The sequence below is a fragment of the Taudactylus pleione genome, unplaced genomic scaffold (genome assembly GCF_031769625.1).
Source record: "Taudactylus pleione unplaced genomic scaffold, aTauple2 ptg000113l, whole genome shotgun sequence".
Classification (NCBI taxonomy): Eukaryota; Metazoa; Chordata; class Amphibia; order Anura; family Myobatrachidae; genus Taudactylus; species Taudactylus pleione.
In genome coordinates, this window is record NW_028284515.1 from 14,807,145 (window position 1) to 14,828,907 (window position 21,763).

The following is a 21,763-nucleotide window of genomic DNA, read 5'->3' on the forward strand; positions in this document are numbered from 1 at the left end:
GGCACTAAGTCGGTCACCTGTGGTCAAGCATGGATATGCTTAAAACCTGGACTGTTAGGGTGCCTTGAGGATTGAGTTTGGGAACCTTTGCCCTAAGGGCCTGGTTTAGAGGTGGACGCAGTGTCTATGTCGCACGCAACGGCCGATGTTTTAAGATTGTGCACAGAGATGTCTGAGAAGTTTAATGGGCCTTCCTGGGAGATACCTGGCATGGCGAAGCCGACGCGGTGCACCGATGATGCGTCTAACTACGAACAGTGATGGGAATGCACATGTATTAAGAACAAGTGGGCATCTCCGTTGTTTGAAAATTGGTTGCAGCATTAGCATAAAGACGCAGGCACAATTGTGGCAAAAGACACGGACACGTCTGCCTCCGCCTCTAAATCGGGCCCTACAGATGTGTCCTCATTCATCAAGCCTCCATACGCTACACAGCGCAACTTGCCTGGTCCCGTGCTACTCTGCTAGCGCTGGGCGTCTGTTTTTGACAAAAATGCATCTATGGACTGTATTCAATTAGCGGCGATTTTTGGAGCAAAAAAAAACGCTGCAAAAACAGGAGAAAAGTTTTCACCATCTCAGGCCAGGAGAAAACAAAATGCAAAATCCCTATTTTTGCCTAAAAATGTGGATTTCTCTCAGAACCCTTTGAACACCCTTTCCTAATGATAGAATACCCCAAACATTTTTCGGAAGATGCGTACTTTGGCAAAAAATGACCAGTCAAATTTTGGGTGATTTTTCGGGGGGCAGTATGGATGCGTCAAGTGTTTATTAAACATCGCACGTGGCCGCAGCAGGAGTTTTTTTTTAAATTGCGTTTTTACGACACAAAAATATACATGCTCCCATTTTAACGTACCCCCAATTGACGTGGAACAGTAATTTCCTGGAAAAAACTAGCTTTCTATCATTTTTAAAAGTTTTTCCGTATACGCAAATTACTGCCAACCGATGCAATTTAAGTACCCAAAATACTTTTATTACGGCCAATCGTACACTTCTAAAATAATTTCTGATGATTTCAACCCTCCCGTTTTCACCGTTTATTTGGCGAAAATCGGCAGTTTTTCGCCGCTAATTGAATAGGGGCCTTAGATGCATTTTCAGCCAAAAAAGACGCACAGCGCTAGCAAAGTCTCACGGGATCTGGCACGCCGGGAGGGGCTTTTTGGCGGGGCTGCAGCAATGATGTGTAAGGACACATCTGTAAGAGTGATGTCTCACTTTCTGAATAAGTGTTGCTGGATCCTTCTACTAGGAGCCCAATTCTTATTGAGAGGCTTCCACTGATTCCAGCTGTTCTGTATTCTCCAGCCATCTCTGAATGACCTAGTTGTTATTATAAAGGCCTCAGGACTGTGCTGTTGGGAAGTGACACTTGGCCAGATGGGTCTCATCCTCTTCTGTAAATTCTCAAATAATGATGTCCTATTATACTATTACTCAGAGGCAGGCAGATGTGTGTAGGAAAACGTCTTACGGTGCTCGCCCCAGTTACGTAGACATCGTTACACCGTGCCCAGCCAGGATCTTTGTTTTTATGCAAAGACAACAGCTTTGAGGCTACTCCCAAATCGCAATGGACTTTTCTTTTTGTTTTTAGCAAAATGTTGTAGAGTTTTATTGCAGCCAGTAGCTGGGAAAATGATCGTGTCCTTCTTTCCATGTCTGCACCTGCTGGAAGATTTTTATGGGCATTTGTTTTAGGATCATCTCAGGAGTATATGTGAATTATCAAAGCATTTGGTAATGCTGGGCGGAATACATACGGGATGCCGGCGTTCGGGATCCCGGCAGTAAGAATCCAGATGCCGGCATCCCGAAAGGGTTAGAATACCGCCACTTTGTTGGTCGGTTTTCTAACCCTCCCCCCCGCCCCCTGTTCCCTACTCTAACCTCCCCCTCCCCGCACCCTAAACCTAACCTTGCCCCCTTAGTGCCTAACCCTAATTCTACCTCTAGAGCCTAACCCCAACCCCTAACCCTCCCCTTTAACCCAGTACTTGCCTTCAGGATCCCGGCAGTCGGGATGCTGGTGCCGGTATTCTGGCTAGTGTCGGGATTCCTGCGTCAGCATTCTCACCGCTGGAATTCCATCGGTCGGGATATTGACCACATCCCATGCTGGGCATACACTTTACAAATATCGGGCCGACAATTCTACTGTGTTTACGGCTGACCAATGCTAAAATATCGATCGCTCGGGCATGCCGATCGTCCAGCATGCCCGTCTGTTGCAATATTTTGTAAGTTAAATGTCGGCCGCACCGGGCATTGTATCTCACAGTGTATGCCCATGATATCTGCTGGCTGTCAGGCTGCCAGATAAAATGTCTCTCGGTCTGACAGGCATTTTATCTGGCAGTGTATGCCCAGCATTAAGCAGTAGCTGCGGACATTTCAATATTATGCTTGCTACAATTTTACAGTTTAATAGAATTTCCCTCAGTATGACAGCGTTTCATTGCTTGTGAGTCCTAGATTTACCCTCACATTGATAGAACTCATATTCTTGTATTTTGCACTAATATTTGTGACCCATCATTTGCAGGGTCGTTGGTCCCTCTCTCCCCTCCTCACTTGGCCGCAAAGGTCTCACCGTGAACTCTGTATGGTGTCTCAGTCTGTCCGCTACAGTAGTGGGAGGTGTTGGTGTAGAGGGGACACACACACATTCCTGATTATTACCTAGATTGTCACATTGTTATTATTCATTATAATTTGGCATGTAAAAGAGTATTGTGTTTGTTGCAGGGACTGCGCTATTGATCCAACCTGTGTCCTTTGTATGAACTGTTTCCAGAACAGTCTTCACAAGACCCACCGCTACAAGGTATGAACAGTGGCCCCCACTGTAGTGTCCCAGCGTCATTTGTGGGCTTTTTGTCTTTATTTTGTACATTTATTACACACTGATGTATTTTTATTGTGTGAAAGCCAATCCTGGATCAATGCATTAAACATTGGCATTTATGTAACATTACAGATGCATTCATCAATGGGAGGAGGGTTCTGTGATTGTGGAGACACTGAGGCCTGGAAAACTGGTCCGTACTGCAAGGTCCATGAGCCTGGTGCTGTAGATCAGGTAAGCCATCACTATGATATTGAAGCATCTATCTATTCGACTCTCTCTTTTTTTAACAGCCAATTAAAATTCCTAATGTTTTCAAACTGTATAACCTGCATAGGCTGGTGTTTAGTCTTATGTGACTGTTCATTTTACTGCTGCTTGTTCCTTGTAGAAGACACGTGCAGCATTTTGCTGCAAGCACAGTGATTGGTGATGATACGCACTGACTGTCCATTTATATACTATGATAACAGACCAGTGTACTTTCCCCTCACTCTCCAAACTCTACACAGCAGAAACCTTTATCTCCCATTGTGCACTACGAGAACCTAAATAATCTATCTGCATATCATATGCATGCCCCTGCATCTGTGACTTTATCCGTACTAGTAAGCCAGTGCTGTTGGATACATGGATGGCCAATTGATAGAGTTGCGGATCGTCTGTGATTACAATTCCATGTGTCAATGTTTTAGCCCTCATTCTGTGGAATAATACATAAGTGCTAGCTCTGAGCATGTAAATATCTTCTGATTTAAGAAGACCCTTTCTGCTAAATTTATAGGAGAGTCAGGTAGGAGGGTAGGATCAGGGGCAAGTGCCCCCTGGGCCCCCACCTCTTAGGGGTCCCCCCTCTCTTAGGAGGCCCCCCAGCCTTTGATTACAGATGCAGCGCAGTAGAGCCCTGTGATTAGTAATAATTGAAACGGAGAGGGGTGGTGGATATGGAGTCCAAGCAAGAGGGCAGGGCTACAAAGTACTGTGAAGTCGGCAGCATAGATGGGAGAGAGGAGGGGAGGAGCAGCTGCAGACAGTGTTCTAGAGTGCAAGGTAAGTGGGAGGGGGGGCACTGCATATGTGTCCTCATACATCTAGACTCAATAGACCATGTAGTGCGAGACACCTGGCGGGAGGGAGCCACCAGGTCCCATGTGATTCTGCTAGCACCAGGCATCTTTTTCGCCCGAAAATGCGTCTTAGGCTAGGACGCACCAGGAGACTGTGCTGATTTTATTTTTTTTAATTGAGTAATCTTTTATTGTTTCTCATTACACACATAAAAAAGACATACATATATACATAAAAAAACTACTTTCTGTGCTGATTAATTTGATATGCGACACTTGTATAGCTATGTGTGACTGGGTCTATATACGAGGCAAAATGGAACTTTGCTTGGAAAAAAGCAGAGGCAGATACATCGTAGCATTTCGTGTACAGATACTGACTCCGTTGTACACAGATATACATATGTCACATATCACATCAATCAGCACAGTCTCCTGGTGCATCACATTGCCACTAAGGCATATTTTCAGCCGAATAAGACGTCCGATACTAGCAGAGCCGTACGGGACCTGGCGCAAGGGGCTGTTTAGCGCAACTTCAACAAGAATGTATGAGGACACATCTGTATATTGTCTCTGTATGTACATATGTGCAATAGTGTTTGACTGTATGTTTGTGTGTCACTGTATGTGTGTGTGACTATGTGCTGACTGTATGTGTATATGTGTGTAACTGTATGTACAGTATATGTGTATGTGTGTAACTGTATGTACAGTATAAGTGTATGTGTGACATCTAGCCTCAATAGACCATGTAGTGCGAGATACCTGGCGGGAGGGAGCCACCAGGTGTCATGTGATTCTGCTAGCACCAGGCATCTTTTTCGCCCGAAAATGCGTCTTAGGCTAGGACGCACCAGGAGACTGTGCTGATTTTATTTTTTTTAATTGAGTAATCTTTTATTGTTTCTCATTACACATATAAAAAAGACATACATATATACATAAAAAAACTACTTTCTGTGCTGATTAATTTGATATGCAACACTTGTATAGCGATGTGTGACTGGGTCTATATGTGTGACTGTATGTATGTGTATATTTGTGTGACAGTATGTATGTGTGGCTATGTGTACAACAGTACGTATGTAAGTGTATTGTGTGTGACTATACATGTATGTGTAGATGTGTGGCTATGTGTACAGCAGTGTGTCTATGTAAGTTTATATGTGTGACAATGAATGTATGTATACCCCCCAACCATTACAATTTTGGTGGGACAGTCCTGTTTTTCGGGTACTGTCCCACCCGTGGGCTGGAGAAAAGGTAAGGAGGGCAGCCCGGCATTTAGGGTACGCCTCCAGGGTGATATGAAATGGGGACATGATGTGTAGCCATGCCCCTTTGTCATGTTCGTGTTTAAGGCTTGCACATGAGGACTTAATCCCCATGTCCCAAATGTTGCCCTCTAGGTCCCCCCAGTCTTAAGTTCCCCGGGCCACCCAAAGCCTTAATCCAGCTCTGGGTAGAGGGCTCTTCCGTTTCTTGTACCAAATCTCACTATCTGTTTTTAACTGTATAACAGGCTTAGGTGGTGCTGGCTTGTTATGCAAATATATATGAACAACGTACTGACGTATATATTTCCCTCTGCAACTCATTTCTACGGTTCACAGCTGTGAGACTAATCAACTGCTAACTATCCCAACTGGTGTCCGCTATACATTGTTATTATTATTAACTTTTATTTATGGGGTGCCGCAAGGTGTCTGCAGCACATACCAATTCGACAATCACCAAACCCTTAAAGGGCCCCATACATCAGCGATGGATTGTCGCGATGCTGCATCGCAGGATCGCAGAGATGCAACATGTTGGATTTTCCCGATTTGACGATTGCGATCAAAAAATTATCGTGATTGTCTAATCAGGGACATTTAACATGTAAAATTTCAGCGATCCTGTGACGGAGCGCTGAACATCGATGGTGGGCGGTCGGCGTTTCCACCCAGAAGATCTGCATTTCCGATCGCATTGCTACTTAGCGACAATCCATCGCAGATGTATGGGCACCTCAACGCAACTCACTCGGTGAACAAACAGAGTCCGTGTCGCTGAAGGAGAAGAACAATAGGGAAGTGGGCCCTGCCTGTGAGCGCTTACATACTATGGGTAAGGGGTGAGCAGTTAGAGGAGGACACATGATAGAGGAGAACAGTATTGAGTTGTGAGGATGGCTGATATGCATAATAAAAAGGTACGTTTTAAAGGCGTATTGAAGCTGGGGAGACCGTTAGACCGTCCACATTGCACGTTTTACATGATATAACAGATTCCTTTTGCCTTTCAGGATACTGGATTTCGGCTAACTGAAGAGCTATTGTTACAGACTAGGAAAGTGTTCCCTGTTGTCATACAGTACATTATAGACATGCTGATTTGGGAGGAGGCGAAGAGTCTGCCAGCATATCTGAATACAGGGTATTATATACTTGTGTTTTAATAATTGCATTGTGCTCTTTCTCTCATTCAGATTGCGTTTTAAAATATTAATGGTTTATATATTAAACCAGCTTTCTGCTTTATGTCATAGCATAACCTAGAGTTAATTTGTGCCATTTTACAGCAGATGTTCTGCTTAAAGCCATGCATATACCAGACATCTCTAGTTACACACTGTTCTTTTATAAAGAAAGCAGAGACCACTCCTCATTTATACTTGGGCAAATAGTCCTGGCAGGTCCTGGTGAATGGGGAGAGCCTGGTGTGTACAGAGAAGTGTACGGATGTAAGAAGCCAGGCTGAAATAGAATAAAAAAAACTCTGTCTTTTCAGATTATTCAATTTAAATACTTCTGATTAATTCCCTTGTTTAGCTTAGATGATTTAGGGGTCTATTTACTAAGCAGTGTTAGGAGACAGAGTGAAAAGTGATAAGGTGCCAGCCAACCAGCTCCTAACTGCCATCTCACAGGCTGTGTTTGAAAAATGACAGTTGGAAGCTGAGTGATTGGCACCTTATCACTTTTCACTCTGTCTCCTAACACTACTTAGTAAATAGACCCCTTAGTCAGTGACTAGTGGCTTTATGTGCAGCATTTGGATGAAATAGAAAAGAGAGGGGGGTTTTAACCCCCTATTGTTCCTCAACACACTGAATTGTACTAGCAACAACATATGAATACTATATGGTAATAGAAATCAGAGATATTGGTTGCATGCATTTGCAAATACATGGGAAGCTGCTAGGCCTCTTCACGGCTTCTCTGTCACTAGCAGTCTCTAACAATAAGAGGTTCACGTCCAGGGCGCAGTGCACCCCAAAAAACATCCAGCCCACAACCCCCCCAGGGCATCACACGAAAATGGAAAAGAGTGATAGTGCAGTGTAAAGTATAGGTGTGTGCGAGTAATCAATAAGTGTGGAATGAGAGGTTAAAATATATGTGAGAAAATACATGAATAATAAACAAACATAAAAGGTGATGTGAAAAGTTACTATGTGTATTAAGTGGTGATGCCATGAGGAGGCCCAGCCAGAGTAGCCTCGGGGGCCCTACGTCCATACGCTCACCCCAAATGTAATATATACCAATTAAAGCCTCATAATAAAGGCACATATATATTTTGGCAAATGTAAGGCCTCATGATAAAGGCACTTACCTAAATGCATCCAAATTGAGAGCCAGCTTACCTGGGAGTCACCCCTGGGAACTCCAACTAGCACTACTAGAACCAGCATGCCCTACTAATGCTGGCTCCTTCGTGCATCTCTTAACCACAAACAAAAAAATGGCAGCTGCTCAATCAATCTGATAGTACTTTTCAGGTGCATGAAAGGGAGGGGTCATACCAAGTAGAAAAGAGAGGGGGGTTTTAACCCCCTATTGTTCCTCAGCACACTGAATTGTACTAGCAACAACATATGAATACTATATAGACCCCTTAGTCAGTGACTAGTGGCTTTATGTGCAACATTTGGATGAAATAGTTTATGGCCCCTTTGATGTCTTAATAATCGATAAAAAACAAGAAAATACAAACCTATGTAGCTTATATAAATGTATGAGAACACATTTTTTTTTTTTACTTGCTGCAGGGAGACCCACTCGGGGTAAGGACCACTCGTTGGTGCAGCATTGCTGTAGAGCAGACATGGCCAACCTGTGGCTCTCCAGCTGTTGTGAAACTACGGGTCCCAGCTTACCCTCTCACCAATCAGCTTGTAGAGCATGCTGGGACTTGTTGTTTCACAACAGCTGGAGAGCCACAGGTTGGCCATGCCTACTGTAACGCGGTTGTTCCGAAACTTTCTTGAATCACGGCGCCCTAGAGTGTCAGCTTTTTTTTCACAACACCCCATAGGCCAAATGTTCAAAAGTTTCTTATCAAAATTATTTCCGAAAAAAATATATTAAGTAAATTGTGCTTACCTGTCATCCTTAGGTTCAGTTATGTGGTGATGGGCAGTGTTGTGCTTCTGTTTGTCCACATCGTTTTTGATGGGCAAAACCAATGCTGTCATCTGCCAATCACATTTACCATAACACTGTAGAGTATTGTGCTCAGGTAACTGAGACAAAAACGGAGGCTTCACCGGGTCTGGTGACACCCGGTGAACACTCTGTATACCCCCCGCGCGCTGGAGGCACGTCCGGCCGAAAAGGTCTTGGCCTAAGTAAAGGGCGAGGCTTTGCGGGGGAGCCTGATAACATCCGGAGGCAGCCCAGGATCGCCAGAGATGCTGGGCTGCCCGGAGACTGGACCGTCTGCACCGTCAGCTTCTTTTCTATGACAGGAGCCGGTTGCTGCAGGAGAATGTCACACTGCAGCACCAGGCTCCTGTCACTGCAGAGGAGCTGGCATTTTGGGATCACCCCCTCCGAGGGTGACAAACCGGTGCAGCCCACACCACCCTCATGACGCACACTGGACAAAAAACATTGTTTTTTTGTAATGTGATTATATTAGCTTTCATTCTTCTCTACATCTTCCTTGTCAGTATATTCCAGCACCCTTTTAAAAACTGCTTATTTTTGCTTGTGTTTTGTTGCTGTAATGTTCAGAATCTCTTTGATTTCAGTATATAGGCCACCTACACACAGTGGAAGCAGCCATTTTGTGAGCCTCCGTGAGGTAACTGGTTCTTAGTGAATTGATAGGCTTCATTCTCAGTAATAAAGGTCAGCATACAAAATGTTGTCTTGTACTGTGTTTAGGTAATAGGTGCACTTTACTAGAACACTGCCTGCAGCTGTTCCAATGTCAGCAGAGATTCCCTCATTCACTATCCTAACTCTCCAAGTAGTTTGATTTACACCAAGTTCCTCCCACCAAAATGATATTTATTTAACCAAATTTCAGAATGATTGGCCTATAGCAACTAGACTGTTCTGATTATTCTTGCTTCTCTTGCAGGCCAGAAAAGCCAAACCACTATTACTGTGTGCTCTTCAGCGACGAACACCACTCCAATGATCACTTTATCTACAGTCTGCAAAGGTCCCTGGGCTGTGATATGAAAGAGGCACAGACACTAACCAGCGCAGCAGAGAGAGAGGTCAGTAAGGTTATTTACCATCAGATCATGTTACTACTAATATTCCTAACCACACAGGTGTCCTTTCTAGTCAGCAACCAGTTAACCTCCCACTATCAGCTCTGGACAGTAGATCTGTTTTTAAATACTTCATATAAACAGTAATCACCCATAATTAAACATTATTGTCAAGTTATCTTGTTTCTTTTCCCCTCATTACTTAATTTCCACTATGTCTTCATCCAAATAGCTTGCACTCTTGTATATTAGTCCAGCTTAGGGGTGCTTATCCTCCAAGATATGTCTGCCAATGTATCTGTGCAGGTTATCCATATAAATAATTAGAGGGAACTCACCAGTTTTGCACCTAAAAGATATTTAATGCAGATTCACATCCTCCCAAACATGGTCAAAGCTTGGTCACATAATGACTTCAATATTACAGAAGGTCAATGTTTCGGTACAACTCGTGTACCTTTTTAAAGACAAATGTATGTACATCATGTCAGCAGCACGCTTGGACATAGTGGGGCATATTCAATTTTGGATTACCGCAGGTATGCACGCTCCTGATACCCGCGGCATTCAATAAAAAAAAGTGGTTGCGGGGTTTTCAGCTCTGAAAAACCTGCGCTGCGTAAAAAAATAAAACAAATTACCACTTACCTGTCATGGGGTCTCCAGTAGTTCCCGCGGTTCCCAGTGGCCTCCTCTCTATTTTGTCACTGGGGAGGGGGCTGCTGGGAGACTCTGGGGGGCTGGTGGGAGGAGCAAGAGCTGCTGGTAGATGTAGTTCTTCCAGCGCCCGTTGCCGGGGGGGGGGGGGGGAACACATCGGTGGTCACACACACAGCACTCTTACACACACACCTACAAACCCTAACACACACTCGCACACACACACTGCATACTCACAGCTGCTGCAGACCTGACGCTGGATGCAGAAGACAGCGCTGCAGAAGGTAAGTAATTAAGGACTAATTAATCTAATTGGAGACTTCCAATTGTTTAAATAGCCCTCTGGGGTAGGGGGGTGCCGCCAGGGTCCCAGAGCAAGTCCCACTGATTTTTCCCAAATTTAATGATTTTAGGAAAAATCTGACTTGCTCTGAAGGTACTCAAAACAAAACCTTCCGACACTCAAAACCCGAAATACCCCGCACCTAATTGAATAGCAAAAATCCCGCACCTACAGGAAAAACCTTGCAGGTGCGGGATCCTTGCTATTCTCGCCCCCAACTGAATATGCCCCAGTGCGTAGGAGTTCTCTAATCTATTGAAAGGTAAACCTATTACTGAACCCTAGTGCTCATGTAATGGTCAGGGCCTGGGCAAAACAATGCACTGGGGCCCCTTCCCACCCACTTATAGGAATAAAAATATAAACTGTATCAATAAAATGAAACCTTTAGACATATCAAGATATAAATCATAATGGATTGGTAAACACTACAGTAGACAATGCTGCCTGGCCACTCTGAAAATGCTCCCCAGCCGTACTGATTGTGAATTAGACACAATCAAAGTCCCCTAGAACCGTAGGGTCGTGGACAGCTATTCTGCACAAACACCTGCTTCAGTTTTCTAACATGCACTCAATGATAATATTCTCTTTTGCCTGGTTTGAGTAGGGCAATTAACGTTTATTCTCATACAGGGTCGCACAACCGTTAAAGAAGGCACTTTAGAAGAATGCCAGGAGACCTCCGAGAAACTCAAGGTAATAACTGTGACACGTCTCCAATGAAAACACTTCTATTGGTCTTCATTTATTAATGCACATTAACTGCAGTAAGAGCGACCTGATCTGGGACCCCAGGCCAGCAAAGTGGGGCATGTATGCCAGTGTGTGCTTCCTCTTCCCCTTTTCCCAAATAACTTCCCCTCCTTACTGCCCCCAATCCACTGTTATTTTCATTTTCTCATTTCCTGGCAATTTACACATTCCTGATCACATTACTTTTATCCTGTGTTTCCCCTCAGACATATTCAGAGAACGTCTCTCTGCGGCCTCTCCATGTTGAAGTGTTGCATTCTCTGGTAATGGCACATCAGGCCTTTGCTTGCAGTCTCGGGATCTGGTTGAAGAAACTCCTGGCCTACTCTAGTGAGTATTCTTATTTTTATATTTGTACAATCTCTCATGTAGAGCTATGTTGCTCATCATGTGCTTCTAGTGCACTATCCTTCTGTTTTCCATATTCATCTTGTGCTTTACTAAACTAGATGTTGATTCAGGTACATGAGCCGTGGGTTATTCTTTCCAATGATATTCAAATAGTCCCAAGTTAGACAGGAAATAACACCCTTCTGGACTTTTCAAGAACAGTGAATTAGTGTCTGTGAAAACTTGAATACTGAATGGAACTCACTAACTATAGGTAGTTGTTGCCTAGTTATTTGGACGCTGCCTTGAAGGTTCTACTTTTTGTGCATAGTGACCAAAGATAAGTTGTTGAATAGCAAGGCTCCAACATAGGGCCTGATTCAGAGCCGAACACTCTGACCAGAGCGCTCGCTCTGAATCAGTGCCCTCCTTCTTGAAAATGGAGCGGCCTCCTGGCCGCTCGCATAGCTGTGGGTGACCACCCACAGCATATGCGAGCGTCCATGATGATGGTCGCGATGGTCTTGACCATCGGGCTTGTGACGGAGACCCTGCGGTAGGGTCTCGCTGCCGCAAGCCCTGGAGTGATTTTGGCTCTATCAGAGCCAAAATCACTCCCACTGACATCACTAGTGATGTCAGTGGGGCCGGCTTCAGACGGTAGGCGTTCCCATGGGAACGCCTCCATCTGGCAGGCATGCCCCCGGCACGCCCACCAAAGGGGGCGTGCTGTCAATCAACATCGACAGCACACCCCCTTTGGTGCGAGACCCGGAGCGATGGAGAGCCCGTCGCTCGCCGGGTCTCGCACATACGCACGACGGAGCTCCCTCCGTCATGCGCATGCGCAGTGGGGGAACATCGACCCGATTGCGAGCGTCCTGCGCTCGCGAGCGGGTCTGAATGACCCCCATAGTCCTTTGATGACATGTTTCCAGTCACTATCATGATTTCCTCGTACATGGTAAAAGTGCATGGGGTTTGTTCTGATGCTGTCTGGGGTTTATTCTGATGCTGTCTGGGGTTTGTTCTGATGCTGTCTGGGATCTGAGTATTCTTTTGGCTTTATTTAGGGTGAGAAGGACATACATATTGACAGATTCTGGAATGTGCTTTTTTTCAGATGCTGTTGTGGCCGGCACTATTTAGCTGAGCAGCTTCTTGTAGTGAGGCCATCTCCTGCTCTGATTTCTCGACTTTTTTCTGTTTTTGCTTACCAGGTATCCGTTCTAGTGCCCAAAGTGAAATATTGCAACTCTTTGGTCATTTCTTGCTAAAAAGTTAAAGTTCTGCAAAAGAAGTTTATCAGCTTTAGTGCCCTGAGGGACTGGACTTGGTGACTCCCTTGGGCTCATTGTTGATGAGGGTCTAGTTGGACCTGTTCTTCTTTTGTGCTCTGAAATATTTGTGATTCTGTTGTAATAATTGAGGGAGGGGGGGTTACACTTTAGTGCTAAGTTTGTGCAGGTAATGAATGTAAATCTTTTATAGTAATGGAGACTATTGTTTACTACTATTATTTGTATTTTACCATTGTGGTTAACCTGTTCCTCCACTGTAATACTGGGTACACACTACACGATTTGTACCTGCAAGATATGTTGTCAACCTATCGTACCGCAGGTACACATTGAGCGATGTAATGAACCACAGAACAATCCCTCGTTCTGTCCTTCATTACCTGCAACAGCGTCACTTGCGATATCATCTGCTTGGCCGCGCAGCACGGCCGACCAGACGATATCGCATGCGACCACTGGAGCACACAGTCCGTGCACACTATGCAATCTGCACAATTTATCGTTCCGACCCGCAATGGAACGATAAATTGTTCAATGAATCGCGTAGCGTGTACCCGGCTTAAGTGGCTGATGTACTTCAAATTGATTTAATTATTACTATTAATCTAGTGGATTACATTGTCTGTTCCTATGGAAAGATAGTATGTTAAATGTAATGCTTCCTTCTTCTTTTTAGGTGATTTCCGGCAGATCTTCTGTCAAGTTTGCCTGAAGCCATACACAATGTCCTCTTCTAAAGAGTTGTGCTATGTCAGTTTGTTAATACTGTCTGATGCCAAACTGCATAAAGGTGTGTGTCTGCGCACATCCACTCTGCTCGGGTTTTAGGTTGTTACTCCCACGTAAAGCCAGATTAGAGTCTTAAAAACATTAAATAAGGATTTCTGTCACTATTTATGTGATACAAATAGGAATGAACTGTAGTAATTGACTTAACTTCGTTTTTGAAACTACAACGGGAGAGGCCATCTTTCTTTTAGTAATGCCAGAATGTCATCTTAATCTGTCCATTCATTTATTCTGATAAAATATCATTGGCCCTGGAAGTGGTTACCCAAAAAGGAAGGGAATGACACAGATTGAATGGTTAAGGGGCCTGATTCTGAGTCGCACGCACTGCTGATGACGGACCCCGCAGAGCGATGTTTTGCTACTGAGCAATTGTCCCGATTGTCTGCACAGAGTAGCGGCACTGAGTCACACACACAGTCTCTGAAATGTATTAGAATGGTATTGGCCACTCCTGGGAGGTGGCTTTTCAGACGCGCGGAGAAGTTGTGTATTATGGGAATGTCGCTGAAAGCGGTTGTTGGAAACTTTCAATGGTGCGACCGGTATTTGATCGTCTAAAAGCGGCCGTTTCAGTCCTTGCACATTTGGACATGCAGCAGGGAAAGGCTTTGTAGCGGCATTAGCGTAAAGTCGCAGACGGGACTGTAAGAAGAGGTGCGGGTTAGGCAAACGAGGCAGCAGATACAGGTTGTGGATTAGGGTCAAGTCCATTACTCTTATCTACTGACACTTACTGTCATACCTGGCTGAGAAGAGACTGGATGGTGACTGGAGGCGTGGCTTGTACCTGGCTGAGAAGAGACTGGATGGTGACTGGAGGCGTGGCTTGTACCTGGCTGAGAAGAGACTGGATGGTGACCGGAGGCGTGGCTTGTACCTGGCTGAGAAGAGACTGGATGGTGACTGGAGGCGTGGCTTGTACCTGGCTGAGGAGAGACTGGATGGTGACTGGAGGCGTGGCTTGTACCTGGCTGAGAAGAGACTGGATGGTGACTGGAGGCGTGGCTTGTACCTGGCTGAGAAGAGACTGGATGGTGACTGGAGGCGTGGCTTGTACCTGGCTGAGAAGAGACTGGATGGTGACTGGAGGCGTGGCTTGTACCTGGCTGAGAAGAGACTGGATGGTGACTGGAGGCGTGGCTTGTACCTGGCTGAGATGAGACTGGATGGTGACTGGAGGCGTGGCTTGTACCTGGCTGAGAAGAGACTGGATGGTGACTGGAGGCGTGGCTTGTACCTGGCTGAGAAGAGACTGGATGGTGACTGGAGGCGTGGCTTGTACCTGGCTGAGAAGAGACTGGATGGTGACTGGAGGCGTGGCTTGTACCTGGCTGAGAAGAGATGTGGATGGTGACTGGAGGCGTGGCTTGTACCTGGCTGAGAAGAGACTGGATGGTGACTGGAGGCGTGGCTTGATGCGAATGTAGCAAAAAATCATTTTCATTTCAGCACTTTAGAAATACATGTGCTGTCTTCCCCTTCCCTAACCGTGCATGAACCCCTTTTTTTATTTTTGAATTTGAATAAATGGGTGTGTTTTTCACCGCTGTGACCAATTACTATCAGCTGTACAAATACACCAGGGTCAGAGCTGACACAGCTCACACCCCTTCTGGAGACTCTGTTTGCGACTTTTCGTCAGCCATGTTAGTCTTAATTTGCGATCACACACCCACACCAAGCCAGTCCTCACCTACTATGTCCTTTGAGGTAAATTTATATTCTGTGAGCAGTGCTTATAGATGTATCTCTTCTTTTAGAATTCTTAATGTTTTTTGCACCATTTGCTTAAAATGATTGTTTTGTTTCGGAATTTTTATTATTTAGAATAGTCTCACTCATTTTCCACATACATTCTACTGATATACATATATATATTATACTGTCACACCGTCTGATGTATGCTGGGTATACATAAAATGGAAGCTGCTCAAATCAATTTGGCAATACTCTTCAGGTGCATGAAAGGGAGGGGTCATACTAAACAGAAAGGGGAGTATCCCCTAGAGTTCCCCCAGCACACTAAATTGTACCTGCAACCATACATGAAAACTATATGGTAATAGAAATTCAGAGATATTTGTTGCATGCATTTATACGTACATGGTAAGCTGTCAGGTCACTTCACGGCTTCTCTGATACTGGCAGTCCCTACTCTGCATGATAACAGTGCCCACTCTGGGCCATGTAATTATCTGTTGTAAGGCCTCATGATAAAGGCACATACAGAAATACATCCAAATTGAGAGCCAGCTTACCTGGGAGTCACCCCTGGGAACTCCAACTAGCACTACAAGAGCCAGCATGCCCTCCAAATGCTGGGTATACATCAGATACACATACACGCAAAAAAAACCTCTAGTACACAGCAATACAGCGGGTATAACTCTCCCTCATGTGTACAGAAATGGAAATCCTGACTGACATACACCCACAAACTCATATATTATACGCATGGGCAATAATCCGCTTCAGCGATGAATCTGCAATCAGCCAATCAAAAGTGGCTAGCTAGTGCTGGCGACCATCGTCATCATCTCTGAGAGTTTGCACCATTCCTCAGGCACCTGTAATTGATAATGGAGGCTTATCTGCTTGCAATTGCACTAACATGCCAGTACTGTTCGCAGCCTGCTACCTTAGACCGTGTCCCGTCTCTCTGGTTTCAAGTGGGTGCAAATCTGCACGTGTGTGGCTTGGTTACTGGTATTGTGCACAATTAACTTGCGCATTCTACACTGCACCATCTGCCGTAACTCTGACTTTGCATTAGCCCCATCAGGTTTAAACCAGCATAAAATATGTCAAGTTCAGCCATTCATTCTGCTGAAACACACCACTAAAGGCATTTCCTCTTGTACCCCACTAAGATAATACAAAATGCATTGTGCAGATGAGATTCTAGCATCGCATTCTTACCAATAAACCAACCTGTTGTTATTACTTACTGTTGAGTCTGTATTTGCTGATGTCTTTGAAAGACTATTACAAAATTGCATTGCTCTTAGTACATAGGTTCTTCTCACTGATTGTAGCGCAGTTGGGAATGCAGCCCTATTAATGTCATTGTCGGATTTTGCATTAGCTTTATAAGTACTCGTATTTGTCTCTCTGTAGTCTGCTTCATTCGTGTTGTGCTCGCTAATAACGCTCGTAGGTTCACCGGAAAACATGTATTGCAGGTTTCAGGAGCATGCTTCATGATCTGATCTTCAGCAGTTTCTTCATGGAGATGGAGTATAAGAAATTGTTCGCTATTGAGTTTGTGAAGGTAATTTTGTTATACGGTCCATTGATGCATACGGTATTTATTAAACTCATGAGAATGTTATCCATTACATTACAGATGTTCAACACATAGCTTGTTTAGGTATTACATGACAGTTACAATGAGAGTTACAGTACCCACACGGTGGACAAATCTGGATGTTTTATTTATTACGAAACAACTTGATCTGCGAGCAATTTGGTCATATATGTCCAAGACCAAATTGGATAACTTCAAATGCTCAGGTGTTGAACCAGAAAAAAATTCTAGTAATTCGGGGGCATCTGAGCAGCATATAGCTAGTAATTGGGGGCAGCTTACAGCTGATAGTTGGGGGCACCTGAGCAGCATATGGCATGTAATTGGGGGGCATTTGAGCAGCATATAGCTAGTAATTGGGGGCAGCTTACAGCTGATAGTTGGGGGCACCTGAGCAGCATATGGCATGTAATTGGGGGGCATTTGAGTAGTTTAAGTCTGTTTATTGGGGGGCTTTTAAACAGCATACGGCTGGTAATTGGGGGGCATCTGAGCAGCATATAGCTGGTAATAGGGGGGCATCTGAGCAGCATATAGCTGGTAATAGGGGGGCATCTGAGCAGCATATAGTGGGTAATGGGGGCATCTGAGCAGCATATAGCTGGTAATAGGGGGGCATCTGAGCAGCATATAGCGGGTAATAGGGGGGGCATCTGAGCAGCATATAGCTGGTAATAGGGGGGCAATCTGAGCAGCATATGGCTGGTAGTATATGAGGAAAAATCTATTTTTTTTCCCAAAGAAAAAGGTTTTGTGCTTTTGTCCTTGTAAAATAGTCTTCTACCGGTTTTATTTTAGATTAATCTCGTCCCTTCCTAATGCTCCCATCATGCAATACAATTTTTTTTATGTGCCCACTTGTAAAAATGGAGCATTTGTTCAAAACTAACCCCGGTCACTTTTGCCCTTCACGCTTGAACGTACATCAGTGGGCGGAATTCACTTGATTCCTGCCCCCATCGCGCCCGGCGGAGCGATTCAATTCTTGCTCCTGTCGGGCACGATCGGCTGACAGCACTACATTTCAGCTCGCAGCCCCAGGGGGGTGAGAGCTGAAATGTGCGAAAAGTGACATGTTTGGGCGCCCAAACATCACTTATCACGATGGCGCCCAGCACTTTGGTCGGGTTTAGCTGCTTTACGCGACTAAAGTCGACCACTTTGGGCGCGATCAGCACGAAAATCTGGAACAATTGCATAGCGGCCCGCAAACTCCTGTCACTTTAGACGGGAGATGCGGGCTGCGAAAACAATTGAATTCCTTCCATTGAGCCTTACTATTTTTTCTACGTAATGTGATCATATCCATTGAGATCTTACAGTTACACTATGTGGCACATGAACGGTCTTAATCAAAATATTTTCATCAATAAAAAAAAGATTGTTCGGTAACATGATTGTCTTTTGAAACAATTGCATTGTTATGTGACTGTTTTTTTTATGAACAATCAAGCAATGCTCACTACATCACGCCTGTCTGTTTATTGTAGTTTTGTGTGTATACAAATTGTCCAATCAAGAGATCGTTAGAAGATCTTTCTATTATTACTTATCACATTGTTGCTTGTGTAGTACCTTCCCTCAAGCCTCTTTAGTTTCCAGCTCAGCCCTTGGCGTGTACAATGCTTTTATATAAATTTTGATGTTCCCATATAATATACTGTAGCTGCATGTGCATTTCATACTATACATTCCAGGTAGTGCAGGTGGCTTTATAAACACTGCTCACCCCAAACCGGGACACATCTTATTAAGGCATCAATATGAATGTGGCTATTATAGTACATCAGTATGACAACTAAGACATGTTGCTGTTACTGATACTGTTTCTCTTGTGGTTTCAGTGTTACAAGCAAGTTCAAAAAGAGTACATGGATGACGATCGAGACAGGAACATCTCGGTGACGGCTATATCAGTTCAGGTTTTTACAGTTCCCACCCTGGTATGTAAGAGCTAAGCGTGATAACCCATGTAGCACATAGGCAGGTAGCCGCATGCTGTAATAATACATTGGAAGAGTGCCGTTATAACACATCCAGAATAAGAGTGTCTGTGGCAGCTGTTACTTGCTTCCAGATAATGATAATATAAATATTAAATGATTATTATTGTTATTTTTGTTGTTCTCATTAGCCTGATGTACTCTTTAGTATGCTTCAGCTTGGGATTTCAGTGGAGTGGGAGAATTTCTTTAAAGAGGATCCGTCATGTTTAAGATAAGGGGGAAGATTTACCAAACCTTGGAGAGAGAGAAAGTGGAAAGAGATAAAGTACCAACCAATCAGCTCCTAACTGTCATTTTACACTGTGCTCAAAAAATGACAGAAGCTGATTGATTGGTACTTTATCTCTCCACTTTATCTCTCTCCAAGGTTTGAAACATCTCCCCCAAAGTCTGTGTTACATAGCCATGTGTGCACTACGCGGCTGATTCTGAGGTGATCACAAAGTAGCAGTGTTTGCGTGATGTGATGGAAGCCTGATGGACTATTGCAAGTTTCCTTAGGGCTAATGCAAGAATCTGTGTGGCTTCAACAGGAAGCTGCTCTGCCCTATGTTTTTCCATCCAGTCTCAGCCGTCCTCGTTAGGATCGGCACTTGCACCAGCCCCATGCTAGGTGCAGGAGATCTGTCTGGGACAGGCTTCCCTTCCCTGTATGCACGGAACCCAAGCTAGACACCTATGACACTCCCTCAGGACAGGACAGCACTGCGTGGTTGCATTGTTGCCGCCCTGTTTCCACCTGAAATGCCCATTTCATGGAAAAACAGTTCCGGCAAAGATCCATCCATTCAAATAGGATGTTGATGAATTTGCATCTGCACAATTGCTATATGCTAAAAATCGCTATTTGCGTTATTGCAAAGAGATCCGTCCGACCCTATATATGTCCAAAGAAGAACAAAGCCCTCTTGTGTTCCCTCTGCCCATATATACATGCACTTTATAGTAATGCTGAGTATTGTCTCCTACGTCACACCCTCCAGCCTCCCCAGTGCAGATGAGCTGCGTGAAGGAGCCGCCCAGAATACATAAATCTTTCACTAGACCCTATGTGTAATGGAGTTCCTCTATAAAGCTACTCTATGAAGCAAAATCTGACTACATTAGTTTTTTAGCTTTATTACAAATACTTATTTCTCAGTTTTGTTTTTTAATCTGTATGTACACTGCTATGTCTGTGGCAGTTTTCGTTAATCGTGGTATCGGTGGTATTGGCTATCAACCTTGTTTCTGTACAAACACTTACAAATGAACTATGTATGGCGTGTTGGTGGTACATAGAAAATGATAGTACTCCCCTCTGACCTCTATCCATGTAAACTCCTATCGGCAGGCTGTGTACTCCCTACTCCTGGCTGTATGGAAGCACGGTGCCGAAGTCTCAGAGAGCGTTAATAGTCATCAGCCTGCTCCCTCTATACACCGCTTGGACTAATTGTAGTTCTGACTGCACTTTGCTGCATACAGGTGACTGTACAGAGAACACACACACCCTGTGCCTGCAGACAAGCACTGGCACTTACTTTTGTTGGTGCACAGAGAGGCATAGTCTCATATTGATACAAATCATATTTTCGAGGTTAGATTGCTATTAAATGTTGTTCACTGTCAGCTATTAGAGTGCTATCACCAGCAGTCTTAGTGTATTCATTGAAGTATCATTATGATTATAGTAAAGTTTATCTGATATACCATAAACTTTAACAGTGCTCTGCTAGTCCTCTGTGGATAACAGTCTTTTCATACAGGCTCGGCTACTCATCGAGGAACAAAGTGTGATCAGAGTTATCACGGAGACCCTTTTGGAAGTCCTTCCCGAATATCTTGATGCAGATAACAAGTTTAACTTCCAGGGATACAGCCAGGACAGATTCTGCAGAGTGTATGCAATAATCTTTGACCTCAAGTAGGTGTATATACCAGTACTGTGCTTCCATTGTTTATAATGCTGACGAGAATAAAATAGTATAGGTTGTTTAGGAAGAACTATGTATTAACCCCTTCGCTGCTTTCGCAGTTCTGTGCCGGTCCCATGTTTTTTCCATTTGCACTCATCATATTCCATCAATATCGCTTCTCTTTTTATGCAGTAACCACAGAAATGATAACTTGTTTTTTTGAAGACTTCAGAATATACCTTTTAGTCTTTCTACTCTAAAATATAATTTTCTTTATGCTCCTAGTTTTGACAGTCATACATTTCTCCAAAATGGGAAAATGCAGGATTGTATTTGTAGGTTATCAAAAAAAATAAATCTGCACTTGAAAATGATAATGTGTGTTTGTTTGGCAAATTTGCATCATCTCGACTTAAACACTAACTGGGTAACCTACAGCATTAAATGAGGGGACCAATTTTATTTTTTTTGACTCAAGATGGGGAAGATATGTGCTCATTTTAATTTGTTTGTACGGTTTAACGGTTTAAGTCATTGTCTCATACAGGGATGGGGAACCTCAGGCCCGGGGGCCATATAAGACCCCCGGAATCATTTGGTCTGGCCCTCTGAGCTTTTCTCTGCAACCAGAATCTATGCAGCAGTGCCACCTGGAGCGTCCTTAGGGCGCTTCAGACGGTCACACCGCTGCCCTTACAGCCCCCTGGAGCATTCTCAGGATGCTCCGGGCATTGCTGTAATCACTGTCGATTGTGGCCCCGTCCCATGTGACGTCACATAAAGGGGGCGTGGCCTGCACCAGGCCCGTAAATAATGTTATATATATCAAAATGGCCCTCAGCAGAAAAAAGGTTCCTCACCCCTGCTCTAGTACTTGCCAGACAGTAACTACTATCGTTAGAAAGCTTTGATCACCAAATAAGATCCCAGCATTCCTGGGAGATAT

The 21,763-nt window shown here is 44.2% G+C and overlaps 1 protein-coding gene across 1 annotated transcript in view; it reads left to right on the forward strand.

Moving 5' to 3' along the window:
- The window catches only part of UBR1 (ubiquitin protein ligase E3 component n-recognin 1), a 136,789-nt gene that overhangs the window by 25,134 nt on the left and 89,892 nt on the right, over positions 1-21,763 (forward strand). The window contains exons 3-12 of the mRNA XM_088471259.1: positions 2,761-2,839; positions 2,993-3,094; positions 6,218-6,348; positions 9,286-9,427; positions 11,064-11,126; positions 11,390-11,513; positions 13,491-13,604; positions 16,789-16,877; positions 18,758-18,856; positions 20,668-20,825. Of these exons, the coding sequence (XP_088327385.1) occupies positions 2,761-2,839; positions 2,993-3,094; positions 6,218-6,348; positions 9,286-9,427; positions 11,064-11,126; positions 11,390-11,513; positions 13,491-13,604; positions 16,789-16,877; positions 18,758-18,856; positions 20,668-20,825 (1,101 nt within the window). The remainder of the gene's footprint in view (positions 1-2,760; positions 2,840-2,992; positions 3,095-6,217; positions 6,349-9,285; positions 9,428-11,063; positions 11,127-11,389; positions 11,514-13,490; positions 13,605-16,788; positions 16,878-18,757; positions 18,857-20,667; positions 20,826-21,763) is intronic.